Raw genomic sequence first — 25,683 nt, forward strand, 5'->3', positions numbered from 1 at the left:
AGCAAGTGAATGGTGGCCAGAACTTTGAAGGTCCAAAAAGTATATAAGGTGAGAAACAGATAAATATTTAAGTCATTTTTTACTATAAATTCTCCTCCCTGCCCAGTAGGTGGCGATATGCACGAAGAATGCGAATCGCCAAAAACAAAAGAAGAATGTGACAGTGAACATTAAAGTGGAGATTTATAGTAAAAAATTAAATATTGATCTGTTTCTCACCCACCCCTATCATATCACTTCTGAAGACATGAATTTAACTACTGGAGTCATATGGATTAATTTAATGCTGCCTTTATGTGCTTTTTGGACCTTGAACATTCTGGTCACCATTCACTTGCACTGTATGGACCTACAGAGCTGAAATATTCTTCTAAAAATCTTCATTTGTGTCCAGCAGAAGAAAGAAAGTCATACACATCTGGGATGGCATGAGGGTGAGTAAATAATGAGAGAATTTCCATTTTTGGGTGAATTGTCCCTTTAAGCATAACCTAACCAACTGATATGATACCTACCAGGTCAGCCTCATCCCTGCCGGATGGTAGTACAGCAGACCAGCCACTAAAACAAGCTTGAACCAGCTAATGACCAGCTTCAACCACCTAGATACCAAAAACTGCTAACATCTGAACTTGTTTTTTAAGTGAACATTCTAGAAGGATTTTCATTATTACCAAACCATACCCTCACTACTGTATGTTTATGTTTGGAAGACAACCTTGGAATTGTTACAATTGATTTGCTGTCTGTTCAGCACTTTTGACTGGACAGATTCTCTGAAATTAAACTTAAATTCTGGAGTGAAAATAACAAAAAGCAGGAATGGTATCATTCAGAACAAACAGTAATAAGTGTCAGTGCTGTGTTGGGCAATCTGTAGTAGCTCTTACCCATGGATAAAGTGCAACCTCATTCCACCGGCTGGAGCTTTTTCCCTCTTCTTCATGGTCATGGCACGATGCTTCTCCTTACACTGCTCTTTAAGCTGAGGTAGATCTTCTTTGTAAACCTGGACAGGGATATCTGATCATCAAAAACTCACAAAATTCACAGATTAGAACAGACGAGCATTCGGATCTTATCGCAGCACCCAGTAAGGATCTGCTGCCAGGTTTCGTCAAAGATTTATTTGGCTCATTTCAGAGTTCAAGTCTTAATCTTATGGTCTTGCTCATCAGACCTCTCTAGTGCACATAAACATGGCCTTGGTCTGGATATCTAGGTCTCAAAACCTAAACTCTTTACCTGGATCTGGGTACAAGCTTATGGTCTCAGAGAATTGTGCAATCTATTTCCAATGTATTAAAGGTGATAATTACCTCAAGCACAGGTCGGTGAAGTTATCTTGACTATTACAGTGAATTCACAAGAAATCCATAGCTCAATATTCTCTTTTGCAGTTTATTAACTGACAACCTTGTTCTTGGGCCAACAGGTTTTTGTCTGGATGCTGGGGTTAGGTCTTGGTCTGGGTCCAATCTTGACTCCAACTCTGGTTCATTTTAAAAGCTTTAATAGCCATGACATTACATACCTGTCGCCGGTATGTAAGCTGTGTTTCCTGTTCGATTTCAGAGTCCATCTCAGGCACGTCTGACTGTTCTGAGTCAGATTCCTCGCTGTGTGAATCCACCAATGTCTCTGCAAGATATGCAGTGGAGAAAACTTAATCTTCTGTGTTGATTATGCAGTTTAAGCATTCCACTCAAGTTCAACTGAATTAACAAATTAGCAACGATTCCATTTATCTTAATTTTCTGAGAAACCCAGAGTAATTTATTAGTCACTTTTAAGTGCTACCTCTCCCCTTCATAGATTTATCACTCAGAAAACTGCTGATAAACAGAACTGCAAACGTGAGCAGTGCGAAAACTATTAGGAAAATGAAAAGCTACATATTAGATTGCACAAGTAAATAAGGTGCTTTTCTTAATCCAGTGTATATTTCAGCAGCACAGGCATTGGACCATAAGAGGGAAAATCAATAGACTGGAAAATAAATGTAAATCCAAATGTAAAAAAAGAATGCTTGAGAGCGGTGTTGGAGACAAACTAGCGGTCTCACTCAGCATTTGACTACTGGATCTACAAAAATCATTAAACTTTTAAGGAGACACAGGGCAAAAACATTACTGTGCAATGCAATCTCTGCCTTTCAAAACGTAATATCCTGTCCACTGCAAAGACTCTACATCAAATCTAAAGAAGCATCTGGAGGTGTGCTTGCATGCACATCTAAACAACTCATGGTGAACACATTTGAATTATTTGAATTATCACTCTGTGTGTCATGTAATCATATGTCGCTATGTCTTTGGAAGGGTTTTGTCCATCAAACACAAAGAAATGCATAACATTTCTTATTCACAATGTAATCCACACATAAATGCTGAACCGAATGTATTAGTGTTGTAAAGTTAGTTTGTAATGACGAAATTGCCAGAGTAAGACCATGCTTGTTTAACGCACCCTGGGGTACATGTCCATAGTTCTAGAAACTCCCATAAGAAAAGCATGATAAACTCAAACATATTTGAGTCTGTCATTGAAGGAGTGCCTACAGCTCTATCTGCATCACGAGGCAAAACATGCAACTCCCCATTTTTACACCATGTAAATACATTTGTGATCCATGCTTCTGAATTTGTGGACAAAAGCACCACTCAAACGATTAGACCGTGCCTTCTCATGATGAATAATGGACCCTTTTCACATATCTGGGTTTGGAATGCGGATGTAAACTATTCCAGGGTAAACCGCTATAGTCCCATATATTACATTTCCACGACTTTTCACTAGGGATGCACCGATACCACTTTTTCTCTTCCGATCCGATTCTGATATAGGAAATCTCAGCATCGGCCGATACTGATCCAAAGCTGATACCAGTGTTGTTTTTTTGCATAATCAGTTTAGAATATCTTTACATTATTGCGTGGAACTAATTGGGAGTACTCTTTAATATGTAAAGAAACACAAACCTCTAACTACACATTATTTCAATATAAATGTATAGCTTATTAAGAAAAACTTTATTATTACCTAGTATACTGGATAATGTAGCAGCAAAATTAACAGTAATTCCAGTACAAGTCATCAGCAGAAAAGAACCAGTGTTATTTTTATTTTTTTATTTATTTTTTTATTTTTTTAAATGTTTCAACTTGCATCTGGACTTTAAATGATTCAGATCTCTTTTTTGCTCAGTTTAGTTGTAAGACATCAGTCCACTTTTCATTCACACAGTTATTTTTTGGAACCCATTCAACTTAAGTATTGTTATAAATTGTAAACAAATACTAATGACAATAATAATAATAATAATAATAATAATACATTTTTATTAATTTTAATTAATTTTGTGATTCACAGAGCTATCGCACGTCTTCAAGTGGCTTTGAATAAAATGCACGAGTCATATGAACTGCTTTAATGGTGTTTTTATGGTTCTTTTATGTCATTTTTGGAGCTTGACAGTAACGAACATGACTAACACACAGTATTGGATTTGGATCGGGCTCATCGGACCGATACCCGATCGTCTAAAAGCTTCAGTATCGGAGCCGATACGGATCCAGGTATCAGATCGGTGCATCCCTACTTTTCACAAGAGGAAAAAATAGAGGACTCTATTTTCGTGAGTGTGCAAAGTGCAGTGCTATGGCTACAACGTATGCAACAAAATCAGTTAAAACAAAAAGTTGGCCAGAATATGTGCAAAAGTGGATAAACTTCAGTAAAAATCAGGTAGCTACAACAATGTGGGGAACAAAATATAACTAAAACTACTTATTTTAAATAGGAACTATTAACACAACACCTAAAAAAAAAAGATAAAAAATAAACAAATGAATACATGTAAAGTATAAAAACATAAATCATAGAGAGCAGATATTTGCAGATAGAATAGTTTTAGTTATTTTGCAGAGTAATTGTTCATGTTTTCACTCTGTGTGAGTTTTTTGGGTGTTTATGTCGGCAGTGTCTGAATTCCTTCCCCAGATTGTTCTTGACAAAACATGAAAGTTTTATGCTTTGACAAGCACTGTTTCTGCTATCCGTTAAACTAAGTAAGCCTCAATGACACAAATAGCCACAAAGTAATATATTTCATAACTTATTTTCTGCATTTTTGTCAAATGTGAGTATTATTCACCAAGGTGTGCGATCTGTGTCTAATAATAGCCTACTGTTATAAGAAAAACAGCACTGGAGTACCCAGTAACGCATTGCAGAATAAATTATCCAGATTATTGTGTACAGTTTATAGCTTTACTGTTTGCCGATTTTGTACACACTGCTGTTATTTGTCATTTAGTGATTATTCAGAGCTCTTCATATTCTTAATATGTTGCTTTTTGGTTATCTCCGTCATTCTGCTTTGTATGTTAAATGATGAAGTCCACGCACGTTGACTGCAACGGACGTGTGAGATAAGGAATATTTAGAGCCACAAGAAGTATCAAAAAAGTCTGTTAAGCTTTTCAATATTATTTTTAAATATTTAACATATATATTATTATGTTCATTGACTATGCACTGTAGGTTGGACCAGTGTTCTGTCGAAGTGTGTTCCCCCATGTTTCGCCTTAGGTTAGTGTCGAAGTCTGTTAGGTTAGTGTCTAAGTCTGTTCCCCCTATGTTTCCCCTTAGGTTAGTGTTGAAGACCGTTCCCCCAATGTTTCCCCTTAGGTTAGTGTCGAAGTCTGTTCCCCCTATGTTTCCCCTTAAGGTTAGTGTCGAAGTCTGTTCCCCCTATTTTTCCCCTTAAGGTTAGTGTCGAAGTCTGTTCCCCCTATGTTTCTCCTTAAGGTTAGTGTCTGAAGTCTGTTCCCCCAGTGTTTCGCCTTAGGTTAGTGTCGAAGCCTGTTCCCCCTATGATTCTCCTAAAGGTTAGTGTCGAAGTCTGTTCCCCCTATGTTTCCCCTTAGGTTAGTGTCGAAGTCTGTTCCCCCTATGTTTCCCCTTAGGTTAGTGTCGAAGTCTGTTCCCCCTATTTTTCCCCTTAAGATTAGTGTCGAAGTCTGTTTCCCCTATGTTTCTCCTTAAGGTTAGTGTCTGAAGTCTGTTCCCCCAGTGTTTCGCCTTAGGTTAGTGTCGAAGCCTGTTCCCCCTATGATTCTCCTAAAGGTTAGTGTCGAAGTCTGTTACCCCAATGTTTCCCCTCAGGGTTAGTGTCGAAGTCTGTTCCCCCAATGTTTCACCTCAGGCTAGTGTCTGAAGTCTGTTCCCCCAGTGTTTCGCCTTAGGTTAGTGTCGAAGCCTGTTCCCCCTATGATTCTCCTAAAGGTTAGTGTCAAAGTCTGTTACCCCAATGTTTCCCCTTAGGGTTAGTGTCGAAGTCTGTTCCCCCAATGTTTCACCTCAGGCTAGTGTCTAAGTCTGTTCCCCCAATGTTTCACCTCAGGCTAGTGTCTAAGTCTGTTCCCCCTATGTTTCGCCTTTGGTTAGTGTCGAAGTCTGTTCCCCCAATGTTTCACCTTAGGTTAGTGTTGAAGTCTGTTCCCCCAATGTTTCACCTTTGGTTAGTGTCGAAGTCTGTTCTCCCAATGTTTCGCCTTAGGCTAGTGTCTAAGTCTGTTCCCCCTATGTTTCACCTTAGGTTAGTGTCGAAGTCTGTTCCCCCAATGTTTCACCTTAGGTTAGTGTCGAAGTCTGTTCCCCCTATGTTTCACCTTAGGTTAGTGTCGAAGTCTGTTCCCCCTATGTTTCACCTTAGGTTAGTGTCGAAGTCTGTTCCCCCTATGTTTCACCTTAGGTTAGTGTCGAAGTCTGTTCCCCCAATGTTTCACCTTAGGTTAGTGTCGAAGTCTGTTCCCCCTATGTTTCACCTTAGGTTAGTGTCGAAGTCTGTTCCCCCAATGTTTCACCTTAGGTTAGTGTCGAAGTCTGTTCCCCCAATGTTTCACCTTAGGTTAGTGTCGAAGTCTGTTCTCCCAATGTTTCACCTTAGGTTAGTGTCGAAGTCTGTTCCCCTATATTTAATGTTTAACGGCGCTACGAGGAACACTAACCTAAGGGGAAACATAGAGAGAACAGACTTTGACAGAACACCGGCCCTGATCTCGTTAACAAAAATAATGACCAACATTTTGAGGGGTATTTTTATTTTGACAACGCTAACGAAGATGACATAAAAATGTATGATAATTAAATTATTTTATTCTTAAATTATTTTAATTAAATCTTAATGTTTATGACAATTTGATGAGAAAAAATAATACAGCATGGCATTAACAATGCACTAGCAATGTTTTTAGAGGAAGAAACATTTAGAAATAATTTATTCATAATTCAGTCATAGTATCCTATGTTGAGGATTTTCCGCACTTGAGCTGTGTGAGCTGAACGAACCTGCTTTACTAACGGGTTAATTACCTCTCTAACATGCATCTGTATGATATTGATTAGCTATATCTACAACTAAAACATAATATTACAACTTACATCTGCACAGACAATGAAGCGAATACACAGGTGAATCTGAACTACTGTAAGTTGCATGGTAGTCAGAATGCGTTCTGAATACGCTGTTCCGTAAAAAAAAAAAACGCTCTACGTGCATTGCAATATCCAATAATTCATAAACACTGTAAATTAATAACAGTCCCTAAAGCTTCTAAAAAGCTAATACTAATAGTTAATATTTTAGTACTCTTTATATGCTACAGTATTATTACAGGAGCTCAGGTTTTCACACAGACAGTTTGCATATTTTGTATATTTTATGATCATAAATCATAAATGTAAATATTCAAAATGAATGAATATTTAGTTTTTTTATTTGTTGCAACATGCAACATATGGTGATGACCAGCAATGATTGTTTGTTTTTTTAAGCAGGTTGTAGTAAGGAAAGCTACAGTTTCATAGTAGCTTACTCAACACTGCTTAAGAGATAATGTGAGTTTAAAGAGAATTTGACACATACCTTGAGGAGCTATGTGAAGATTTTCTTTTAACTTCCTTTCAGGGACAAACTTCCACTGAAACACTGAGTGATCAGCTCCACCAATCGTAATGACCCACTGATAATCATGTGACCATCTAACGTTGGTTATGTGTGCTGAATGTCCTAAATATTTTTTACATTTTGCACCTAGAAATAAAAGTTACACAAATTGAGAAATCATAAATCATTTACAAAATATCATTAACATGCAAGAGATCAAAACTAACAAAAACTTAAAGGGACAGTTCAACCAAAAATGTAAATTCTTTCATCAATTACTTACCCTCATGTAGAAGCAATATAATAGGTGTGGGTGAGAAACAGATCAATATTTCAATCCTTTTTTACCATAAATCTCCACTTTCACTGTTAGAATATGAAAGAATGTGAAAGTGGAGATTTATAGTAAAAAAAGATTGAAATATTGATCTGTTTCTCACCCACACCTATTATATTGCTTCTAAAGACAGATTTAACCACTGGAATCGTATGGATTACGTCTATGCTGTTTTTATGTCATTTTTGGAGCTTGAAAGGTCTGGTCACCATTCACTTGCAATGTGTGGACCTACAGAGCTGAAATATTCTTCTAAAAATCTTTTTGTTCAGCAGAATAAAGAAAGTCATACACATCTGGGATGCCATGAAAGTGAGTGAATAATAAGAGAATTAAAATTTTGGGGTGAACTACCCCTTTAAAAAAGAAGACCCACCTTTTCTTACACAAGGGTACCGAAATAATTTAAGTAATCCATAATCGTCAGCGGTAACTAAAACTTGACTACTGAAGTTGGCATCTACAGAGTTGATGTCGTTGATATCGGAATACTTGGGCCAGATCCCGTTTACCTCCGGCCCGAGGACACAAGTCCATGAAGACCACTGGACAAGCTTCAGTTCCTCCCTATTAGTCACTTCCTTACCACCTAATCACATAAAGGCCAAACCATTGTCAATAAATCACAAGCTATGTTAGATTTAAGCAAACATCTTTTTGCTTCTCAAGCACGACTTGAAGACTGCCCTGCTGAAATGACCAGCACAGACCAGCATGAATTTCCATGCTTTCCATGTTGGTTTATATTGGTTTGGTACTGGTCTAGAGACTTGCTGGCCAGAGGAATGCTGTTTACTAGCAAAACGTCTTTGGCTGTTGTGTTGCGTCTCAAACTGTTTTTGACAGTGTCAACTTAAAAATGGTCCAACTTTTAAAAATGTGTCTTGAGAACGTGTCTTCCTGCAATCTGTTCCATTATGTTGAGCTCCTTCGAGCTGTTTTTGAATGCAAGAATGCATCTTATGTAAAGACCCCCCCCCCCCCCCCAAAAAAAGAGAAACGCATCAGACTGGGGTCAGGTGAACCCAAAAACATGGCTAAATATACATGGATTCATTAAGAACATGTACTGTTGTTGACTAGTTGGTCTGACAACCCACCGTTAAGTCAATTTGAAAAATATGTAGTTTTGCTATGCCGTTTTTTCAGCAGGGTGTCCTTCTATTTTAGAAATATATCAGAAAGCACAAATCCAGAAAAGTATGGAGCTCTTACTGGGCATTCTGTAGAAGAGCCGCCTACCATTGCCGTCATTTGTCTGAAGGTACTTGCCGTCAGTGGACCAGTCCATGTGTGTGATAAAGCTGCTGGAGCCCATACATTCGCCCACCTTCTTGTAGCGCTGCACGACGCCGTAGATGTCCACTGAGTTATCGTTAGAGCCCACAGCTAGATGTGCTCCATCAGGGGAGTACTTCAGTTCATGGATGGCCTCTTTACGGTCCTTTATGTGCACCACCTCCGTCATATCCCTGAAAAAAGAGCACTGGTGAAACACATCCACATGTTTTTCTGTGCTGTAAGATATTTTGTTGTGCCTGGGTGGTTTACCTGACTCTCAGTACTGTGAAGGATCCATCTTTCATGCCAAGAGCCAGGTGAATACCATCCATACTAACGGCTGCACAGCGTATAGGCTCCTCCATATTGCAACGTGCTATGAGGGCATGATCTACGAGACTCCAGATCCTTCAAATAACAAACACAGATACAGAGAGAAAAGATATCTCATTTGTTATTTTTACTTTCCTATCAGATGCATTATTGGTTTGTTTTGGCTCTTACCGGACAGAGCGGTCATCGCTGCCAGTCATGGCAAGGGGTTTTGTTGGATGAACTGCCAGGGCCCATAGCTCGCCCTCACAGTGACCCTGCATGATGAGGAAGGGCTTGGTGCGATCATGTACCACCACCTCAAAAATCTCGCTGTCCTGTGTGCCCACCAGAATATGATCCCCTCTCCAGCACACACTGCGCACAGACAGGCCTGCACACATCCATTTTAGAGTAAGCAGTAAGCATGGGAATGGTACATGTCAATCGTGGATGTAAACAGACATGATCCTGAAACATACTGGAGGATGTACACTGGGCACGCTGTACAGCGTCATGGGCAACATGACTTAGGGACGTCTGGGGAGAGAATGGAGAGGGTCTTGGGTGCTTTAATACATATAGGCCGCATTTACACTGTCAACCAATTGTGGTTTTTAAACTGATATCTGGTACAGATCAGATTTTTCTCACACATGAGATCTGATTTTTTCAAATCGATCTGGGCCACTTTTAAATGTAAATTGTTTACATCTAAACACTCAAATCCGACTCTCCTCCTGGTTTTTCATCATTGTTAAATGGTTACTTGGCACTCAGTGAATGCACAAGAATTGCTACATTATTGCAAATGCGTGATAAGAGCAAATATTAAATGTATTTATTTGGTTGTATATTTTAGAAATGTTGAAGTCAATCAGCTACCTACTACAGCAAATTTTCCTTGTAGGGTCTGTTCCAAAACCAAAAGAGCTGCCTTGCTGCCTTCTAAGGGGCCATTAACAGAATACCTCCTTGCGCTTTTAAGACAGATGAATGCAGGTGTCTTTGGACGCAAGATGATTGATGTTTGTCTAGCACAGTCATCGGTCTGGGGGCTTTACGAGGGGTCACATGCTCTCTCTATTTTGAGGGTTACAAGAAGAAAAAAATGGAATGTTTCTGTAAAAAGGACAATCAAATAGGACCATTTTGAGTAATTTAATAATATTTAATATTTTATGTAATATGATAAGGCGTACGTCTAACATAGGCTGTTTTTTAAGGTGTGCATTTCACAAGATTGGGTAAGAACGCAGTTTTTTTTAAAGACATTGCAAAATTGCTTGTTCTAATTGTACAGTATTTCAACGATTAAAACAACAGGCTAGCTAGCCAAACCAAATAAACAACTATGGCAACGCGTCAGAGTGAAAAACGTGTGTGGTTAAAACGAGAATTTGGTTTCATTGAGGCAATGGACTAAGTGCAAATTGAGTATTTGATTTGTGGTGAGAGACTAGTGAATGCAACATTAATAGACTGGGCGCGCAATTATCATTTGCCGTGTGTGCATGCAGTGTGCATAGGCGCCGATCCCGTGAGTGCTCCAGGGCTCAAGCTCCCATAGAAAAGGACAAGATATCCTCCATTAATTTTCTCCATGTCATTTCAACATTAACAGATTGGGCAATTACATGAGAGATGATACATTTCAGTATGTTGTACTGTATCTTTCAACATACCCTGATGTTCATTCATGTTTTTTTTCCCATTCTATATGTTGGAGAGAGAACATTTAGCCCCGATCTGTTTAAATAGAGAGCTACCTTGATCTGTCACACACAGCATTAAAGAGCATCAAAAAAACCTTTAGTGAATATTATTGAATTACATGATAAAATTGACATAATTTGAAAACTGAGAATAAATGAGTGTTTCTCCAAACACTACTTCTGTTTCTTCTGTCAACTATGTTTGTGTTCTCTGGAATAGAAAGCCCTTTTTCCCCCAGCAAACTTCAGTATATTTAGGCGGTGGGTGTTCCAATTGTCCTTATGTCATCATCGCATATTGCATATCCAACAACTTAATGCATATTGTGTTTTTCCTCCATATCATACAGCCCTACTGAAGAGTTATCAAAGCACCAAACACCCTCAGATGGTGGGTAAACCCAAGGAGTTTTTCCTTTGGAAAACAGAACTTGTACTTTAAAAATAGACCCCAGAACTGGGATTTTTTGACCAGAGTTCAAATTAAATATCAAACTTTATATATACGTTTTGCTTAAAAAAAAAAAAAAAAAGACATGCATAAATATGCATATAAATTCAATATGAGGTGTCCCATCCCACAATATTAATCCTTAAACAATGTCCAACAATAGAGAGTGCTTCAAAAGTGGGGTATAAATTTAAGGTGCTCTATGGTCAAGGGTCCATATTAGTCCAAAAACAAAAATCTAGATAACCACGGCACTCTTAATAATTAAAAAGCCTTTATAATTACATGGTTCATTACAAAAAGTAAAAAAATAAATAAAAATAACTCTCTCCAACACGTTTCGGCGTGGGCCTTCCTTGTGGAGAGTCTAACGAGAGTTAGACACAAGCATAGTTGTCTTCATTATTAGTTTTAAGTTTTATACAAGTTTTATTTAACTTATTTATTTGGGGGGGATTGGATCATTCAGGATTTTGAATATACAGTATTTTTAATAAATTAAGTATCAAGAACTATCCAATAAAAATTGTTCAATCTAATTGAAAGTTGAATATTTTACACAACATTGTGTATACTGTGTATACCGAACATGTGTTCAGTGTGAACGGCCCCTAACGTGCTTAAAATGAAAACCACTTTAATACAACGACCAGGAAGAACCACATTCAGTGTTTAACTAAACCTGTACTGTATTGTACTTTAGTACTTAAAGTGCTGCTGTTTTTCTCACAGTCATTTAGAGTCTCTCCCTCTTGACATATGCAATGTAATGTCATGTTGTGAATTACTGGTGTTTTTGGAATCACAATGTGAGAAACAATAATCATGCACTCAAATGCTGTATGTTTGACAAAATTCTCCTAATTCTGACTAAAAACACAACAGAAAACATGCACTGATTTTCTTAGATTTTTCCCCCGGCCTTTTCTGTCAAGTGTGCTATCTGTGTAACATAGAAACAGCTGATATCTCACACAATTCACGCTAAAGGTCATTGTTTCAGGTCCATTTCTTTCGATTTGTGAAACATTCTCAGCAGTTTTTTTAAGACGCTAAAATACGGTACAAACGTCGTCCCGTAAGGATTTCATACGGAACGCAATTTTGTTCCTTCAAATACGGAACAAATCTGTATTATACAGGACGGTTTGCAACCCTACTTAGGATGCAGCATAATTAAGTTGCCTACCATTTGAAACACCTATGATGACTTAAAATGCTGCCTACATAGGCAGCTCACTATGTTCAGGAACAGAGCTGTAGTTTATTTAATTTTGTTATGAGCTGTACAGAAAGCCATACTCTCCAAAAGAAGGACGAAACTGAATATAAACACAATTAGTTATGTCTTTGGTGAATGTGAGTCAAAATATTGCATCTGTGCATTGGGCCTTGCAGTGTAAATGCAGCTTTAAATTAGGATTGGTGACAAACAGAGGTTAGAGCTACAGTATGGATATAACAGGGCATACGGCCTGTATAAAGAACACTGACCACTACAACGCACCTCTTGAATTTTCACCTCTAGCTACTGATGAGTCAGGGAAAATGAAAGTAAAAGAAGAAAAGAGATAGAGCGCTGTTAGAGACAAAGGACTGTTGGATTGTGGGATCCTGTTAAATTTATCAAATAAAGACAACTGGCAACTTCATGGGTTAAACAAATTAATAGTTTCTTTGAAATGCTCTGACTCACCCTTATATCCCTGGTCTGTTTCCCTGAGGTCAATGACGGTGATGGGTTTAAAGTTCATGTCCCATAACCGGATGCAGCCATCCCTGCCTCCCGTGGCAAAGCCTTCCTCACAAGCGTTCATGCTGAAAATCCCTGACTGCACACACACGCGTACACACACACACAGGGCCTCTCAGTGGCTGAACGTCTCTGACAAGTGACAACTAAAACAATTAAATCAGAGAACCTTAAATCTACTGTCTCAAACTTCATGACAGTATTGAACACTGCAGTGACTGCACTAAAAGTCAAGTAAAGTATAGTTTCAAAAGGTCAGATCTTGAAGTCAACATGAAACAGCATTCAGAACCCATTTAACTTACATTATGTGACATATTTTTGAGCGAATAAATATGTAATGTGAAAAAAGAAAAGTAGGGCGGAACTTTTAATTAAAATTCATTATTGGTCAATATTGACCAACGGCCCACAGGGCCTTTGGTGATGTCAGCCGAAAAGGTCTGAGCAAGTTATTACATTTAGATGAAAGACTACAAATTAAGATATGTGCTTTACTAAATTAAAATCTGTGCATTTTGAAAGTAAATAACATATAAACAAACAACAATATTTGACTATTTGGCTATTGGTTAACATTAATATGGCCTTGGTGATGTCAGACAAAAACGAAGGACATTTTAGTGGCGAAACATGTTATTACAGTACGATTTTATTTTTTATTTTATATTTTATTTTTTGCTTGAATTAAGGTGCACTGATTAATTGTGAACAATAAGACCAGGAATGTGTATTAAGAAAGTAAATAACATGTAAACAACATAGTCCATTAAATAATCCACATAATTGCTAAATATTTAAATGAAGTAGAACATTTAAGATAAAACTAAGCAATTATGACAGAGGTATTTGCCATCCTTAACATGGACCACAGTGCTCTTCTCCTGGAACAGCTCTAAGTATCAAAAGCTGTAAGTATGAAAAAAGAAAAGACAACAAAGACTTGTACAGCCAAACGTTATGCAATATCCATCCAAAAGCTCTGATGACAGCTATTCAGTCATTTTAACCTTTAATATAACAATTTTAACATTAATATAAGAATTAATATAAGTGCTTTTATAAAATTATAAGCTTCACATTTCGGCCTTTAAACCCTACAAAAACTGGCCCCATTCATGTTCATTGTAAGTGATTTACTGATACCTCGATTTTTGCTATTATAATGAAAAGAAGGAATGAGTCGAAATAATTTTTGTGGTAATTAACATTATGGCATAAATGCTGTCGATTGACCTTAACTTATATTGAACCGGAATATTCCTTTAAATGAATTATTGGTTGTCTGCAACCCAAAGCAGTTAAAGCAGTGAGAGAAGTAATGGATTAGATTTCTTAAAAATGCTATGGTATGTGATGTCACATAGGTCAGAGGTCATTCCGGTAGAGGTTGTGGAAAACTTCCCCTCACTTACCCCATGAGCCCCTTGAACTGTCCGGATTAAATTTATTCCCTTCCAGACGTAGATGTCTCCGTTCAAGGCACCTGAATATGTGATCTCATCTCTTGCGCAGGCCAGACAGAGGATTGTCTGCAGATCTCCGGTCTTCCCAAACATGCCACGCTTAGGAGTCAGAGCGTTCCCACACAGACTCCAAAACTGAGGGGTGAGGGAGAACAGTTCTTGAATGTACAGTGTTAAAGGGATCGTTTACCCAAAAATAAAAATGATCTCATTATTTACTCACTCTCATGCCATCCCGGATGTGTGACTTTTTTTCTTCTGCAGAACACAGACAAAGATTTTTAGAAGAATATTTCAGCTCTGTAGGTCCAGACAATGCAAGTGAATGGTGATCAGAACTTTGAAGGTCCAAAAAGCACATAAAGGCAGCATAAAAGTAATTCATATGACTCCAGTGGTTAAATCCATTTCTTGAGAAGTGATATGATAGGTGTGGGTGAGAAACAGATCAATATTTAATTCCTTTTTTACTATAAATCTCTTTACTTTCACTTTCACATTCTTCTTCTTTTGTTTTTGGCAATTTGCATTCTTAGTGCATATCGCCATATACTGGGCAGGGAGGAGAATTTATAGTAAAAAAAAAGGCTTAAATATTGAGCCAGAAGGGAACTGGCCCCCATAGTGAGTCTGGTTTCCCCCAAGGATATTTTTCTCCATTAACCAACATCTGATAGAGTTTTATGTTCCTTGCCACAGTCGCTTTTAGCTTGCTCACTGGGGGTCTAAATACAAATATTATTTACTCATTTTTATTTATTTATTTATTTTAAGGAGTTAAAATAAAGCTTTTTATCAAACTGCACAATGATGACTCTAAGAAATTATAGATATTACAGCTTAATTTTTTGTAAAGCTGCTTTGAAATGATGTGTGTTGTGAAAAGCGCTATACAATAAAAATGACTTGACTTGATTTGTTTCTCCCCCACACCTATCATAGCGCTTCAGAAGACATGGATTAAACCACTGGAGTCGTATGGATTACTTTTATGCTGCCTTTATGTCTTTTTTAGAGCTTCAAAGTTCTGGTCACCATTCACTTGCACTATATGGACCTACAGAGCTGATATATTCTTCTAAAAATCTTCAATTGTGTTCAGAAGAAGAAACTCATTTTTTTAAAGCATTCAGACTAAGGATTAAAGCTGGCAGACAATACAACAGGCAAAGACTAAGGAGATTTTTTATATATTTTGGAATTAAAAGTCCCTAGGATAAAAATGATGTAAATACTTGTATTGCATATCAATTGCTGTTTCATGAAAAATGTATAGTGTAGTGCTAAGTGACTCCAGCCAGGTCTCCTAAGCAACCAAATTGGCCCAGTTGCTAGGGAGGGTAGAGTCACATGGGGTAACCTCCTCGTGGTCGTGATTAGTGGTTCTCGCTCTCAATGGGGCGCATGGTAAGTTTTGCGTGGATCGCAGAGAGTAGCATGAGCCTCCACATGCAGAGTCTCCGCGGTGTTATGCACAACGAGCTACGTGATAAGATGCGCAGATTGACTGTCTCAGAAGCGGAGGTAACTAAGACTTGTCCTCTGCCACCCGGATTGAGGTGATTAACCGTGCCACCATGAGGACCTACTAAGTAGTGGGAATTGTGCATTCCAAAATGGGAGAAAAAGTGGATAAAAAAAAAAAAGAAATGTATATTGTAGTAACAAATAGACAGATCTTGTTGAATAAAGTGTGTGACCGAAAATACGTAAATGTGCCCTAAAGATGTCAAAAATACTGGTACTGCAAGTTCATACTGAAATACTAAAATATAAACAATCAAATACACATCTTGGTAATATACACATCTTGCTGAGGTATGCTGGTTATTTCTTGTGGATAAAAACAGGTGGGACAAATTTTCTTTTCTTTTTTTGGTCAAAATGGATTTGTGTATTAGGCTGTGCAGTGTACATGCAGCCTAATAGACCTGTTGCTGTCTATTAAGTCATTAATATGTCTCAAAAAATATTGACAAGAAAAAGAGAAACCACTCACTACTCCAATACTGCTGTATTGGTATTGACAACTGAAAATTTGGTTTTGTGGCAATCTTATTACGAGCAAAATAAATTTGCCTGCTATAACATGCTCTCAAACACACGCAAGCGTGCAAACATAATAATGCTTACACTCATTAAACATGTCATTAAAATGCACAGGCACAATCTCCATCCAGAACAAACTCTGATAGCCTCCACAGCAAACTCATTGTAATTGGCTCATTGACTTTGATTCAGCTGTGTAAATGTGTGTGGGGGCATGTGTGACACCTTGGAGCTCTATTTCCTGAGGTCACACACTCCTGTTTGAGAGAATGACAGGGTCAACTCTGTGAGTGACCTCATATCGTCCTCAGCTGCTGTGAAACAGTCTTCTGTGAGCAAACCGAAAGCCACCTACACAGATTTCAAAGACAGTTTTTAATTAAATCGAAATCAAATGGAGACTTGTTTAAGTCTTCTGCTTTACAGATTTGTCCTCTTGAGAAAAATTTAAGACTTGTAAGGAATTGCCTTGAGACTAGACTTGGAGTCTAAATTAAACTTCTAAGGTTTACAGACAAGCACACAACCTCTATTTTAAGAACTGCTTGTATATCTGTAGGACTTTTGCAATTTATACATATAAATGCATTTTATACGAGGGGTATGTTTTAGCATGAAGGTATAACAAATCCTGGCTACCATAGTTACCCATTCATTTACTATGGTGAAAATGAACAGAAATTGCACATTTACAGATTTATTGAATTAACAGATTACAGATTTATTTATAAAACTAACTTGAAATTATGATCAACAGGGATTTGAGACTTGACTGTTTTGACTCTACATCAGTGACTTGAATATGTTTGGTCAGAGATTTCAATATGAACATTTTTCATCACATTCTCCCACAACCACATTATCTGACTATGCTATCCACATTTATATTTTTAAATCATTAAAATCTGAGATCTTAAACTTTCAGAATCAGAATCAAATTGAGCTTTATTGCCAAGTGTTCTCACGTCAACAAGGAATTTTTTTTGGTGATAGGAGAAACAAGTGCACACAGAACATTACAGTGAGACACAGAATATAAAACATGGTAAGAGTATAAGTGGACACAAATAATAAGACACATAACAGAATGGTGTATGTACATGTGCAAGTGGTGATGTAAAGGTAGGGGTATGTACAGTTATTGAATTAAATATGTGAATTTACATATGTACATGAGATATGTATTTATATTATTGCAGTATGGGGGAGCCCTGAGGCAGTTTAATTGTTCAAGAAAAAGATGGCCTGAGGGTAAAAACTGTTCTTGTGCCTGGATGTCCTGGCGCTCAGTGCTCTGTAGTGCTGGCCAAAGGACAACAGTTCAAAGAGGGAGTGGGCAGGGTGTGTGGAGTCCAAAGGGATTCTACCTGCATGTTTCCTCACTCTGGAGACGTACAGTTCTTGGAGGGTGGGCAGGGGGGCACCAATAATCCTCTCAGCATTCCTGACTGTCCATTGTAGTTTCTTTCTGTCTGATTTAGTGGCTGAACCAAACCAGACAGTTATAAATGTACACAGGACAGACTCAATGATGGCCGGGTAGAACTGTGTCAGCAGCTCCTGTGGCAAGTTGAACTTCCTCAGCTGGCGAAGGAAGTACAACCTCTACTGAGCCTTCTTCACAATGGAGTCTATGTGGGTGTCCCACTTCAGGTCCTGAGAGATCGTAGAGCCCAGGAACCTGAATGACTCCACTGCTGCCACAGTGCTGTTCAGGATGGTGAGGTGGAGCGCGGGGGGATTTCTCCTGAAGTCCACTATCATCTCCACTGTTTTGAGTGTGTTCAGCTCAAGGTTGTTGTGACCGCACCAGACAGCCAGCTGATCAACCTCTCGTCTGTATGCAGACTCGTCACCGTCCCGGATGGTGTGTGTGTGTGTGTGTGTGTGTGTGTGTGTGAAGTGAAGATCAGAGCGGGAGAGGGGTGTGAGAATGGGCTTTTCAAACCTGCAGTAAAACACATTCAGTTCATTAGTTGACTCTCTACATAGATGGCGCCGAGTATGGCTGCTGCGTTGCGAGCTCCGACACAACATAGCAATGGTTTGTTTGTTTTGTTTACAATTCTTATGTTTTTTGTCTTGGATGTTGTCTGCCTTATTGTCTACGACAGACAAACACTTTTGGACATTGGCTCAGCGATCTCACACCGTAAACCGGACTTCACATTCCTCAATGCCGACCCGCTGTTTACAAACACGCAAGCGGAGCCCTTTGTCTGGGCAGCACGGCCGCGGAAACGCAGGAGGAAAAGGGGAAACAGAGCCGGCGTTCTCATCAGAGTAAGACGCCGCGCAAATCGACCCCCGCTACCCACTATTCTACTGGCAAATGTTCAGTCTCTGGATAACAAGCTCTGCGAGCTGAAAGCGCGGATCTCTTTCCAACGAGAGACGAGGGACTGCTGCGTTATCTGCCTTACGGAAACTTGGATGTCTGCGGAGATTCCAGACTCAGCCATTGAACCCGCGGGGTTCTCCATGCTCCGAGCGGACAGAGCGAAAGACCTCTCAGGTAAAACTAGAGGAGGTGGTGTATGTTTTATGATCAACAAATCCTGGTGTGATCAGAGGAACGTACATTCCATCAAGTCTTTCTGTTCTCCTGATCTGGAATTTCTTATGCTTCTGTGTCGACCATTCTGGCTACCGAGGGAATTCACAGCGGTCATTATCACTGCTGTGTACATTCCCCCACAAGCCGACACAGACCGGGCACTCAAGGAACTGTATGGGAGTATAAGTGAGCAGGAAACCGCGCACCCTGAGGCCGCGTTCATTGTGACCGGGGACTTTAATAAAGCCAGTTTAAAATCAGTCGCACCAAAATACCACCAGCACATTAGTTTCAACACACGAGGGGACCGGGTTTTGGACCATTGCTACTCTCCGTTCCGGGATGGCTACAAATCCCTCCCCCGCCCACCATTTGGCAAATCGGACCACTCTTCCATTCTGCTTCTGCCCGCTTACAGGCAGAAACTGAAACAGGAAGCACCCACCCTCAGAACGATCCAGTGCTGGTCGGACCAATCAGACTCCACGCTACAAGACTGTTTTGATCGCACGGACTGGGAGATGTTCCGGTCCGCCTCTGATGACGACATCGAGCTTTACGCTGATAGCGTAATGTGTTTCATCAGAACGTGTGTAGAGGAAGTGATTCCGACCAGAACTGTGCGAATCTATCCGAATCAGAAGCCGTGGATCAACAGCGATGTTCGCGCGGCACTTAATGTGCGGACCTCCGCTTTTAATTCCGGGAACGCGGAGGAGCATAAACAAGCCAGTTATGCCCTCCGAAAAACTATCAAAACAGCAAAATGCCAGTACAGGAGTAAGATTGAAGGACAGTTTAACACCACCAACTCTAGAAGCATGTGGCAGGGAATTAACATCATCACGGACTTTAAAGGGAATAAAAACTCCGCCATGAACACCGCTGCCTCTCTACCGGATGAGCTAAATACTTTTTATGCTCGTTTCGAGGGAAATAACACCGCCCTCGCGGAGAGAGCTCTCACGGCCGAAGCTACAGAGGTTAGTTCACTCTCCGTCTCTGTAGCGGATGTAACCCGATCCTTCCGACTGGTGAATATCCGCAAAGCCGCGGGTCCAGACGGCATTCCGGGCCGCGTCATCAGAGCGTGTGCGAACCAGCTGGCTGGTGTTTTTACGGACATTTTCAACCTTTCCCTCTCTTTGTCTGTAGTCCCCACATGCTTTAAAACATCCACCATTGTGCCTGTTCCAAAACAATCGAACATAACTTGTTTAAATGACTGGCGTCCTGTTGCTCTGACCCCCATCATCAGCAAATGTTTTGAGAGACTAATCAGAGATTACATCTGCTCTGTATTACCACTCAATCTTGACCCGCTGCAGTTTGCTTACCGCAACAATCGCTCCACTGATGATGCCATTGCATCTACAATACACACTGCTCTCTCCCACCTGGAAAAAAAGAACACTTATGTGAGAATGCTGTTTGTAGACTACAGCTCAGCATTCAACACCATAGTGCCCTCCAAGCTAGATGAGAAACTCCGGGCTCTGGGCTTAAACAGCTCACTGTGCAGCTGGATCCTGGACTTCCTGTCAAGCAGACGCCAGGTGGTTAGAATAGGCAGCAACATCTCCTCATCACTGACCCTCAACACTGGAGCCCCGCAGGGCTGTGTTCTCAGCCCACTACTGTATTCCCTGTACACACATGACTGTGTGGCAACACATAACTCCAATGCCATCATTAAGTTTGCTGATGACACGACGGTGGTAGGTCTGATCACTGACAATGATGAAACAGCCTACAGAGAGGAGGTGCACACTCTGACACACTGGTGTCAGGAGCACAACCTCTCCCTCAACGTCAGTAAGACAAAGGAGCTTGTGGTGGACTTCAGAAGAAAAGACAGAGAACACAGTCCAATCACCATCAATGGAGCACCAGTGGAGAGAGTCAGCAGCTTCAAGTTCCTGGGTGTCCACATCACTGAGGAACTCACATGGTCCGTCCACACTGAAGTCGTTGTGAAGAAGGCTCATCAGCGCCTTTTCTTCCTGAGACGGCTGAGGAAGTTTGGAATGAACCGCCACATCCTCACACGGTTCTACACCTGCACTGTGGAGAGCATCCTGACTGGCTGTATCTCCGCCTGGTACGGCAATAGCACTGCCCACAACCGCAAAGCACTGCAAAGGGTGGTGCGAACTGCCAAACACATCATCGGAGGTGAGCTTCCCTCCCTCCAGGAAATATATACAAGGCGGTGTGTGAAAAAAGCTCGGAGGATCATCAGAGACTCCAGCCACCCGAGCCATGGGCTGTTCTCACTGCTACCATCAGGTAGGCGGTATCGCAGCATCAGGACCCGCACCAGCCGACTCCATGATAGCTTCTTCCCCCAAGCAATCAGACTTCTGAACTCTTGATCTCCCACGATCAAAATACATCAGCCCTGCACTTTATTACTCTTTTATCTCACACCGGACTGTCATAAATTATATTACTGTCATTATATTATGTCTCTCTTAACAACTGACTATCAACCGACAGCCTGAATGTCAATACAGTACAATACTGTACATTCTATATATATACTTTTTTCATATATATTTTAATTTTTATTGAATAATGTGTATCTATATAGTATCTATATAGTAAAAAAAAAACAAAAAAAAACAAAAAAAAAAAAAAAAAAAAAACCGGCATATTGTATACTGTACAGTGTATGTTATTATTTGTATATTGTTGAGTGTAATTGTGTATAACAGATGTTTAAATTGTGTTGTGTTAATTTGATGTTTTAAGTTGTGTAATTATGTATAACAGATGTTTAAATTGTGTTGTGTTAATTTGATGTTTTAAGTTGAGTGTAATTATGTATAACAGATGTTTAAATTGTGTTGTGTTAAAATGATGTTTTAAGTCGAGTTTAATTATGTATAACAGATGTTTAAATTGCGTTGTGTTAATTTGATGTTTATTGTAAATTGTTATATGTCTCATCACTGTCACAACTGCTATGTTGATCGGAACTGCACCCAAGAATTTCACACACCATTGCACTTGTGTATATGGCTGTGTGACAATAAAGTGATTTGATTTGATTTGATTTGATTTGAGTGAGGGGGAGATGTCTTGTACTTGGTGATGCTTTTTAGGCCTTTCCACACAGATGTAAGATCGTTGGCTGAAAACTGTTTTTTCAGCTTTTCAGTTGCTTCTTTTAGCCATTCTGATTTCCTTAGTAAGTGTGTTCCTGGCCTGGTTGTACAATATTTTATCCCCACATCTTTAAACATCCTCTTTGGCATGACGAAGCTGTTTGAGTTTTCCTGTAGACCATAGTTTATCGTTATTGAAAGATAAAAATGTCCTAGTAAGGATGCACATATCCTCACAGAAACTGATATATGATATAACAGTATCTGTGAGCTCGTCCAAATTGGTGTCTGCAGCCCAAAAACACTCCAATCAGTGCAGTCAAAGCAGGCTTGTAGTTCCAGCTCTGCTTCATTGGTCCATCTCTTTACAGTCCTTACAACAGGCTTAGCTGATTTTAGTTTCTGCTTGTAGGTCGGGAGAAGATGAACCAGACAGTGATCAGAGAGTCCCAGAATAATAACAAGTGAGTCCGGGTGTTGTTGCTCTGAGTCTGTGATGTGATCAGCCAGCTGTTGCAATGCTGCGTGCGTCATTTGGATTGCTTGTAGAGCACTGCTGCACCCCCAACTAAGATGTCTAATAAATGTCAGAATAATAAAAAACATGACAAACAAAAGTAACAAAAACGCTAGATAGCTCCACACTGAAGCAGCCATCTGCGGCACCATATTTTAAAGGGCATCTTTTTTGAGATCCCTTGCGCTATTCAAGAGAAACCAAAGCAATAACATTTTCCATTGGGCCCCTAATAATCACAATTTTCCAGGTCCTTTACACTCATCAAAAGATCATCTTACATTTCTTTTGCTTTTAATTCTACTAATTATAGTTCATTCAATTTAAATTGAAGCCAAGGAACTTCTGTATCTACTATAAACAGCCTGGCATGAGGAAGAAAGGGGATGTAAAAAGATGAAAAAGCTGTTACTGGCCCATTAGCAGGCCTCGACTGGGGTGGGCGGTACCAGTGATGCCATCTCTCACAAGACAAATAAGCAACCGCAGCTTCAAAAACAAGCCCAAAACAAGCCCAATATAATCATAGCCTGTTATGCAGTGGTGGAAAGAATACTGATTTTTTTTTTACTTTAGTAAAAGGACTGCTACTGAAGAAATAATTCACTTGAGTACAAGTGAGTAAATTACTCAGAAATATTATGACTCAAGTAAGAGTAAATAAGTAATTTGCTGAAAAACTACTCATGTAATTACATTACAAGTTACTTTATAAAAATTATTTTATATATAAATATACGCTTAGAACACAAAGACATTTTTGTTCTTGAAAGAAATTGATGCTTCCTTTCACAAAGGATGCATTAAATTGATCAAAAATACTGCCAAAATATTTAATTGCAAATTATTATTACAGTTTGAAATAATTGTTTTAAGTTGTATTTATTCAAATTTTTCTTTACCTGTGATGGCAAACATATACTGTGTCACCTATTCCTTACAAAAGCATTCTAAAGTGCTAATTTGGTACTCAAGAAAATGTTCTTATTATTAGAACAATTGAAAATAGTTGCACAACAATGCGGAAATCACAGTTCAGTGGGTTTTTTTCCCCATTTGTTGAGGTATTGAGTTCTTAAAAGTTGCTTTACACTTGCAAGTAAAATTTTGGCTTTAAAAATAGGCAAAAAGAAACACATTTCTCCTAAAATTCTATTTTAGAATCAAAATCAGTATGAGCTTTATTGCCAAGTATGCTTACACATACAAGGAATTTGTCTTGGTGACAGGAGCTTCCAGTACACAACAATACAAAAACAGCAACAAGACTTTAAAAAAAAAAAAAAAAAAAAAATTGAATACAAATAGATAAATATTGAAAAGAAAAAAGTATATATAGAATATACATACATATAATTAATTTATTACACATATACAGTGAAATTATTTTTGTCACATATCCCAGCTAAGCTGAAGAATGCAGGGTCAGCCATGATATGGTGCCCCTGGAGCAGATAGGATCAAGGGCCTTGCTCAAGAGCCCAACAGTGGCATCTTGGCAGTGCAGGGGCTTGAACTCTCAACCTTCTGATCAGTAACCCAGAGCCTTAACCACTGAGCCACCACTCCCTTATATGTTTACATACATATTGTAACGTCTGTGTAAGATCAGTGATGGCTAATTACACTTTGTTTGAAAAAAACTTTGTTTGAAAAAAAAACCTTTTAGCCTTTTGACATTTGCATATAAATTACTGACCTGGTCTCCACGTTTACATTTATATGGGTGCTAAATTGCAGATGGTCTTTATCACTATCAAAAGGATGCTAAAACAGGTCTCCTCTGAAGTGTCTCCATCAAGCTTCAAACACATTCCACAGAAAGGGAGGTGACTCCCCCCGTGCCAGGCACCAGAGCAGTTGTCTGTCTCCAGTAATTCCAATACACGTCACACACACACCTAAAGACATTTTCTCTATTTAGGCCATAGTAAGCAGTTATAAATGTATCTGCTATGTGCATGTGTTGTATGTATATTCCCCTATTATATTAACTTGGTTAAAACCCTTTACTTGTATTAGTTAGACGTTAAATGCCTATATTCAAGTGTATGAGTGTATCTCTGCTTTAATATCGTCTGGAGGTTACCTTCTTGGTATCAAAACGATCTTCCCTTTATTTCTCACACAATAATGTACACCATGTGGTCGTGAAATGCATCGAACAATTCTTACTATGTTTTGAATTAAAAGCTGCACTAGCGGTCCAGATCAGCAATAAAATGCGAATGGGCCATAAACGGAGACAAAGGATGTTTCTCCCGCTCAAAATGCATGCCTCTGATTGGCCACTCCACCCACAAAATGGGTGCGGCAATGAACTATCAAAACTCCAGAGCGCAAAGAAATCATCGCTCAAAACTCTTCTTCTTGAGACCAACCCACTCCAAAACTCTCTCTTGAGTTTAACCTTCTGGCAGTGTTTACCTTCAAGTAACTTTGTGGATTTCCTGTGGACTGCTTCAACTCACTCCTAAAGAAATCGTCGAGAACCTCGTCTACCGCATCAAGACTCTTATTCAGCAACAAACCAATGCAAGTAACCATTTACAACTGATTAGATGCGCGTTTAAGTTTGAACCCCTTTTAAGGTGTATTGTGCCTCTGATGATTCTCATTTAGGTTGTGGTTAACTGAGAGTTTTAAAACCCTTGAAATACTGCCATTCTTTGCTCTCTCTCTCTTTTTCCTACTATTCCTTCATTCTATATATGTATGTTTTGCTTAGTTTGTTTGTATGTTAGTTATAGTTTCATTTATTAAATCCCTTATATTCACAATTGATTGTCTCTGTGTTCCGCTCATAATTCAAAGTCACTGAATGTTGCTCCTTGCTACATGCTAAACTACTGCTAGCACTGTATAAGTAGGACGGCTATTGTTCCTTGGCCAGGAAAGTAATCTTCCTAGAATTGATAAATAATTATATTGTCTGCTCGCTGGACGGACGGATCAAGTAATTGTAATATCGATTCTGCTACAGTTAATTCTAAGATCTAATCTAAATATTTATTATTAATTATAACCAGTTATAATTAATTATAAATAATTCCCTTTTTAAGCTAATTTGCTACAATATACACACACATACATACACATACACACACACACACACACACACATATATATATACACACACATACATATATGAATATATATACATACATACACACACACATACAC

General features: G+C 39.0%; 1 protein-coding gene across 4 annotated transcripts in view; it reads right to left on the reverse strand.

Moving 5' to 3' along the window:
* The window catches only part of LOC127454855 (echinoderm microtubule-associated protein-like 5), a 206,223-nt gene that overhangs the window by 57,689 nt on the left and 122,851 nt on the right, over positions 1 to 25,683 (reverse strand). For all 4 annotated transcript variants that reach the window (XM_051722326.1, XM_051722324.1, XM_051722325.1 and 1 more), the window contains exons 5-13: positions 14,217 to 14,402; positions 12,745 to 12,880; positions 9,075 to 9,276; positions 8,841 to 8,978; positions 8,505 to 8,761; positions 7,666 to 7,878; positions 6,932 to 7,099; positions 1,535 to 1,641; positions 891 to 1,009 (exon numbers count right to left, since the gene is read on the reverse strand). In XM_051722326.1, coding sequence (XP_051578286.1) covers positions 891 to 1,009; positions 1,535 to 1,641; positions 6,932 to 7,099; positions 7,666 to 7,878; positions 8,505 to 8,761; positions 8,841 to 8,978; positions 9,075 to 9,276; positions 12,745 to 12,880; positions 14,217 to 14,402 — 1,526 coding nt within the window. The remainder of the gene's footprint in view (positions 1 to 890; positions 1,010 to 1,534; positions 1,642 to 6,931; positions 7,100 to 7,665; positions 7,879 to 8,504; positions 8,762 to 8,840; positions 8,979 to 9,074; positions 9,277 to 12,744; positions 12,881 to 14,216; positions 14,403 to 25,683) is intronic.

Source organism: Myxocyprinus asiaticus, chromosome 17 (assembly GCF_019703515.2).
Source record: "Myxocyprinus asiaticus isolate MX2 ecotype Aquarium Trade chromosome 17, UBuf_Myxa_2, whole genome shotgun sequence".
NCBI lineage: Eukaryota > Metazoa > Chordata > Actinopteri > Cypriniformes > Catostomidae > Myxocyprinus > Myxocyprinus asiaticus.